Raw genomic sequence first — 7381 nt, forward strand, 5'->3', positions numbered from 1 at the left:
GCAAGAAGTAAAAAAAAATCACATTCTATTTTAAATAGAATACAAAAGCAATACATAAAAAATTAAAAATTAAAAAGAGAAATTCTCGTATAGATATATGATTTATTACCTAATTTTTATAATAGATTAATATAATAATAATGTGAGATAAAGATGAAATGAAATTAAAACCTAATGTTGCAATCAAATAATCATGAAAGAATAGAAAGAGGGAGTAGATCTTAATTTTTCATTCATGGTTTCACCTACCAGTTAGCACTGTTACAAACTCTTATCCATGAAATGTGGTATGGTAAATAAATGAGGTTGTCCACCATTTTTGTAGATGTTAAACCCGATGAAGAAGCTGAAAAGCTTTTACAAACACCTGAAATACCCAGCAATAATAACGGAGCGTAAGTGGATATTTCCACTTGCTATTGCTTCTCTAGTTTTCCTCTTCATCTTCTTTATGACTACCTTAATTTCACCAAATGCTACTACTCCTCTACTGCCCCCTTCCTCCGCCTCCATTTTCGTCGAATCAAAGCTTCAATTGTTACCTATTTCCACAGTCCCTGCCCCTCCACGTTTCGCTTATCTCGTCTCCGGCTCCGCTGGTGATGGTGCCATGCTGAAGCGTACCCTTCAAGCTCTTTACCACCCAAATAACCACTATGTTGTGCATCTTGATGCTGACTCATCGCCTCAAGAGAGGCTTCATTTGCATAAATTTGTTGTCAATCATCCAATTTTTAGGAAATTCAACAATGTGCGTATGATTACGAAAGCTAATCTTGTGACTTATCGTGGACCAACTATGGTAGCTAATACGCTCCATGCTGCTGCTATATTGTTGAAACAAGGTGGGGAATGGGATTGGTTTATAAACCTCAGTGCTTCTGATTACCCACTTGTTACTCAAGATGGTCAGCCATTTTCTTCTTGTGAAAATAATTATGAGATTTTTCTATTTTTTTGAAAAAAAAAATGGGGTTTAATTTGAATGTTGAATTCTCAGATCTTATTCATGCATTTTCGGATTTACCACGGGATCTTAACTTCATTGATCATACTAGTGATATTGGATGGAAAGAGTAAGTATATATATATGTTTTCCTTATTTCATGACATTGGATGATTTTTACTTGTTTGGTTTCTATTTCTCAAGGTTTCAGAGGGCCAAGCCAATCATCATTGATCCGGGGTTGTACATGAATAAGAAATCTGATGTTTTCTGGATTACACAGAGAAGAAGTGTACCAACAGCTTTCAAGCTTTTTACAGGCATCATTTCTTTCTTTGCACTTCTTCTCTTAATAGATGAGGTGTTTTAATAGTAAAGTTTGAAAATCTACTGCAGTTCCAGCTCCGTTTTCCTTTGTGTGTTATCCATGCTCTTACCCAAATTCTAACTTGCTGCTAGAGATCTAACTTTTACCTTATAGGGAATATCTGTTGGATAGGGAATCCTTTTTTCTTATGAATGGATGAGATGTTTGACGATTTTACATTTTGTACTATAAACACGTTCAACCGTTGAGCCTAATGAAGTTAGAATTTCGTCTTTGACAAGATGCTGAACAAGCAAACTTTGTTAGTTATTCAACCACAACAACATATCCGGCGTAATCCCACAAGTGGGGTCTGGGGAGGGGAGGGTAGAGTGTACTTACCCCTACCTTGGGAGGTAAAGAGGTTGTTTATAATAGTCCCTCGGCTCAAGGAAAGGCATATCGAAAAAGATATGACGGAACTGAAGAAATCATGGCAAAATACTAAGAAAGTATGATAAAGCATTCTGAAAAAGGAAGTGTGTCTACAACAAAATAGTGCACTGATCGAAGTACAAGTGACAGTAGATATTAACAGAAATTGAAGGACAAGAAACTACAAGAGAAATACTACGACTACTAGTGTGGAAGGAGAAGCTACACAACTCTCTGCTATCTTGTAATTAAAAAGGAAAGTGATGCTTTTCTTAGTCACAAACATATTCAGTTAAACATTCAGCGGGACGTATAAGAAGGGTCCAAAATGGATGGTCAGAGGATGTCTCAACTATAACAAAGAAATCGTATGTATAGGGAAGATTGATGCAGGAAGGAAAATTGGAATTGGTAATTTTACTATAGAGAAGCATTCGTAGTCAACGTGATTCCACTTTTCTTGGAAATATTTTGAACTTCATGTGAGTTTAGAGGTTATGGTAGTTGAGATTGATAAAAAAGATCATGTCAGGCATGATGCAGATGACTCGAAATCCCAGTATTAAACACAATAACATTATGATATTGATACTTTAAGTGAAGGGATTGGTTCTTGATTTCAACAGCAAGCACATTTGTATTTTTGGGATGGTTCTCAGTGTTTCCAACACCTGTGAATGCAGGATTTGCATACTGTATTAGAGAAGTATTGCTTACCTGAAGCTCTGGGGAAAGATTAAATTCACACACATTAGTTTTATTCTGCACCATTAGATCATGCCTCTTGTTACAGTTGTCACATTAGATTGAAGCAAGAGCTGGAAGAATTGAAATGCTGTTTTCCCAGCATATATATAACATTGAAACAACAACTCCTTTATACAATTTTTTTGACTAGGTAATTAATTTTATTAATGTTGGGAACAACTTTCATATACAAGCAGTATACCAAAAAGTATAGAACCTACAGAAAGATATGATTCTCTACGAAAAATAACTATTTTTTTTATACAAATCAGAACCTCAAGGATGCACCAACAGATAACTCAGGATAAGAGGCTGTTGTCAAATGTACAATATCATTCTTCATTCCATGTAATATTTTCTGATTTCTCTCATTCCATTAATCCACTTGAGTGCTTTCCACGCGCTGCTTCTTCTCTTCCATTTTCCATAACCCCTGCTTCACAGTGCCTGGCAATTGGCATTGTCCATCTTATCCCGAACCATCTCAAAATCTCCCACCACAAGCGCATATGTAGCTGGCAATGCAAAAGGAGGTTGTCCACATCTTTGCCTGAGTACTTGCGTAAAGCACCAACTAGTATAGGTGATCCTTCTCTTCCTCAAGTTTTTAGCTTTCAGTATTGGCTCCCTTGCTTCCGACCATGTGGAAAAACACATATTTCTTGTCACCCTGGTCCATTTCTGTATTGCATATGTCATTGGTATCAACGTGGATTTTTCTTGTGCTATTCCTTCAGATTGATGGACAATTTCAACCAACAAAAAGTATGCGTGGAAATAAATGTCTGTTCTCACACATTTTATTAAGGAGCATATTTACATTGTTTGTTCGAGTAGTACTGACTTAGACTACATGATAAACAATTATTGTCATATAATTCTTTTTTTGGTGAATATACTCATTGGTTAAAGATTTATTTATTTGATCAAGCATTGGTTAAAGATTATCAGGTTTTCTAAATGTAAAATCTTTGAAGGTTTGTTACATTCTCAAAATAAAAAAAAAAGATCTTTTTGGGACTTCCATGTTGGAGGTCTCAAGTTCGAAACCCCTTGCCAGCGAAAGCAAGGGGTTTGCCTTCTGGGTCGAGCTCGTCGCACTGGGCTTGCCTAGTGCGGGTTACCTCTCCTTTGTGGTTTGTGAGCTATTGCATAGGAGCGGGGGTTTTACCCTATGCGCACCCAAAAGGTAGCGGCTGTGGATTTCCCTTGTCATAAAAAATAAAAAGATCTTTGAAGGTTCATCTTTTTAAGGGAGTGCCATTTATTGCTTTACTTTTGCTTATGATTATATTGAGGGGGCTGGAAAGGGTAAGATGATGAACAAGAGTTGACATGTGGAGCAATAGCTTTATTTATTCCTCATCTAGACTGTTTTGCTATTAGGACTCTACAAAATTGCTAGAACATTGCTCTTGCCTCTTTCAGGGTCTGCTTGGATGGCCCTTTCTCGACCCTTTGTTGACTTCTGCATATGGGGATGGGACAACTTGCCTCGAACTGTACTTATGTACTATGCAAATTTCATCTCAACTCCGGAAGGCTATTTCCACACTGTTGTTTGTAATGCTCAGGAGTTCCGCAATACCACAGTAAACAGTGATCTACACTTTATATCGTGGGATAACCCTCCAAAGCAGCATCCTCATTACCTTACTCTTGATGACATGCAAAAGATGGTTGACAGTAATGCCCCATTTGCGAGAAAGTTTCATCAAGATGATCCAGTGCTTGACAAGATTGACAATGAACTCCTGTTTCGAGGTCAAGGCATGTTTGTCCCCGGTGGTTGGTGCACAGGGAGTCGAGAGAACGGGACAGATCCATGCTCCGTAGTGGGTAATACCACAGTCCTTAGACCTACTGCTGGGGCAAAGAGAGTGAAAACTTTGACAGGCTCTCTCTTATCAAATGACAGTTTTCGATCCAGGCAGTGCATATAATGAAACAATTTTGAAAGTAAACTTCTTTCTGATAGTCTTCATATAGGGAAAGCAGTTGATGTTATGAGTTGATGGTTTTCTTTCTTGAGAGTGAAGACTTTTTTGAGCATACACTATCATTTGCTTCGAGATTCGCAGTCACGAGTTAATACTGTAGGAAAACGTGCAAATGTAGAGTATTGCTCCAGAAAAGCGAGGGCTCTACCAACGTTCACCTATTTCAACTGTATTGCTAGGGATTTGCAATTCCCTTATGCCGAAGTTTTTACTTACTAGAATGGATAATTTTTGGAGTGAGCCCTCGCGGAAGGAAGTATCTCAGGTTTGTTACCCCTTTAATGTGTAACGTATCTGGTGAGAGTTTCTTTTTCTTGTAAACAATGTTAAATAGGATCTAGTCTATGCAAATAATTTGATCGTGGAATTCTCTGTGTTTTTTTCCCACTTGTTTTGGAGGTTGAGGGGGAAGGGAGTTTGTTGGTGGTGATTGAATGTATCATAATCTGCTCCTGCTGTTGTTTGGTACTATCATTAAGTGATTTTCTTAGACCTTGTTACTGCCTGCATGAATTGAATATTTAGCAGCTTACACTGCCTATGTATAATTGTTCGAACTCTTTGGACATATACAAAATAGAGTATTTTTGTGGTTGAATAATTCTGAAATTTTTCTTTCAAAGGGATTCTCTCCACACATTTTGTGATTGGATAGAATGATGACCTTAGCATTGTGTGATTAGCGTTTATCTAATCTCTGGCGCGGACAGATTATTTAGCCTCGGGGTCGTTTGGTACATAGATTAACAAGGCAGAGATTAGTAATGTGGTGTTTATTTTTTTATCAAGTGTTCGGTTCGTTGCTTCTCACCTAATCTTGTGTTTGGGTTAAAACTCTAAAAAAAATTCTTTCCAATTATTTACCCTTGAATTATTATGTGATTTTCTATTTTATGTAATTGGATCAAGGTAGAAAATTACTGTACATTTTTTTTTTGTGGCTTCTAACTAGCTAGGAGAATAATTTTGTTGACATGTTTGTTGTTTTTCACTTGAATTATTTCCGGGTAATAATTGTCATCTTAATAAATTAATTATTCACAAACATCAATTTTTAATTTCAAAAAGATAGACCATCATTTTTTAAAATCGAAAACACGGTAAACGATAGTAAAATTGAATAAATAATCTACGTTTACACAAAAAAATGTAAGTTATAGTTTTAATATGTATGCAATTTTATAAATTGTTCAAAATATAAATAATTAGAAGAGAACCTCTAATTAGAACCACTTATAATTATCTATCAACAAATAATACATTCAATTAAGATCACAAACGTCATGTGGTAATATATTTGTCTTTCAATTACTAAATGTTAAGCAATTCATATTTCAAATATTGTATTAATTTGTATTGGATTTTTTAGTAACAAACAACTATCTAAATAATAAAATTTGTAAGTTAATCTATTCAAATAAAGAGAAAACTGTCCCACACATCTATTTAAGAGTTAATATTGTAGCCTTTAAATCTACTATTTTTTAATTAGTACTAGTAATGTTTTATTTACAGGCATTAATAGATCTGTATTATTTTATGAATTAATTAATTATAGTCTATTAAGTGATTATATAGTATTATCCTAATTACTATGTTACAGAAACAGAGGTTAATTAATAAGAAGGAGAATCAGGCATGCAATTAATTATCAATTACTACATCCAAGGATTTCTTAACTTACATACGTCACCCCCACCCCACCCCGACATACCCAGGTCTCTTACAACGGTGTTTTCTTTCTCCATTGCTCTTCAACATCATTCAAACAAAAATCATCTATATTCTGCTCCTCAATTTCACAACTCCATTTTTTTTATTCATAAGAAAATAATTATACTATGTCGAAAAATCAAAAGGAGTATCATACACTTAAAAAGAGTCCAAAATTTATCAAACATGAATCTTATATCGAAATAGAGCCTCCAAATTTTGATATTTTAATTCAAACTCTGCCCTAGAAGAATGTCATACCCTCAAAGAAGAACGATGCCACTTTGAAGAAGTCCTCGAAACCTTAAAAAAAAATGGCCAAACACATATACAGCCGCTCTAAATTGTTCACATTTTTCATTTTGGCACTTTATCTTAGCCTTGTTCCATTTTAATCCTTGAACTTCATTTTTTATGTTCCATTTTAACACGAAATACTATTTTTATGATTTATTTATTTTTATATATATTCTTCAATTGCATCTTCTTATTTTAAATCGACACGTGTCATTTAATTTTAGTTAAAAAATTAAAAATTAACAAAAAATAATTCTTTTTAAAAAATAATAATTTCTTTTTAAGAGTGTTATGTATTTTTGTGTGAAAAATAACCGATAAAATTGTGTTGGTTTTCGTTCTTTAAAATCACCGACAACCTAACAAAGTCAGTCGAGTTTTAACATTGTTTAGTAGTGTTATTAGGAATGAACAAGAGTCTTTTTTTAGTAGTGTTATTAACTAAGTCAGTCGAGTCTTTTTGAAGATGGGTTTTTTTATTCGTATTGATTTATATTAAAAATTAAAAGTGAGTATTTGCATTAAATTTAGATAGCCTAGATGATAAGAAAAAATAAATAAGTAGTGTTATTTAATTTAATTGAATGTTTAAGAAAGAAAATCAAAGAACTTTCGTCAATTTATTTTCATGCAAAAATACAGAGAAATATCAAAAATAATATTATTGTTTGAAAATTTTTATGTTCGTTCGTGAATGTTTAATTTTTTTTAATTAACAGGAACACGTCTATTTATTTAAAATAAGAAATTGCAATTGAAGAACATAAATAAAAACAAATCATAAAAATTAGTATAAGTGTTTAAATGGTATAGAAAAATTGAAGTTTAAGAGTTAAAATGGAACAAGGCTAAGTTGGAATGCCAAAATGAAAAATGATGACAAGTTTGAGGAGTTGTATATGTGTTTGGCCAAAAAAAATCTAGTTCAACATTGAA

General features: G+C 33.9%; 1 protein-coding gene across 1 annotated transcript; it reads left to right on the forward strand.

Moving 5' to 3' along the window:
• The first annotated feature begins 209 nt into the window (after nucleotides 1-209).
• Nucleotides 210-5033, forward strand: LOC125859824 (beta-glucuronosyltransferase GlcAT14B-like). The gene is made up of 4 exons (XM_049539659.1): nucleotides 210-908; nucleotides 1001-1076; nucleotides 1151-1266; nucleotides 3864-5033. The coding sequence occupies exons 1-4, from the start codon at nucleotides 326-328 to the stop codon at nucleotides 4376-4378; spliced, it is 1290 nt and encodes a 429-aa protein (XP_049395616.1). The 5' UTR covers nucleotides 210-325; the 3' UTR covers nucleotides 4379-5033.
• The last annotated feature ends 2348 nt before the right edge of the window (nucleotides 5034-7381 follow it).

Source organism: Solanum stenotomum, chromosome 3 (genome assembly GCF_019186545.1).
Source record: "Solanum stenotomum isolate F172 chromosome 3, ASM1918654v1, whole genome shotgun sequence".
Lineage (NCBI taxonomy): Eukaryota > Viridiplantae > Streptophyta > Magnoliopsida > Solanales > Solanaceae > Solanum > Solanum stenotomum.

Excerpts from the sequence above, each read along its gene's own strand:
- LOC125859824 (XM_049539659.1), top strand. The coding sequence starts at position 326 with ATGTTAAACCCGATGAAGAAGCTGAAAAGCTTTTACAAACACCTGAAA. Across the intron at positions 909-1,000 it reads CCCACTTGTTACTCAAGATG|ATCTTATTCATGCATTTTCG; the intron begins GTCAGCCATTTT and ends TTGAATTCTCAG. Across the intron at positions 1,077-1,150 it reads AGTGATATTGGATGGAAAGA|GTTTCAGAGGGCCAAGCCAA; the intron begins GTAAGTATATAT and ends CTATTTCTCAAG.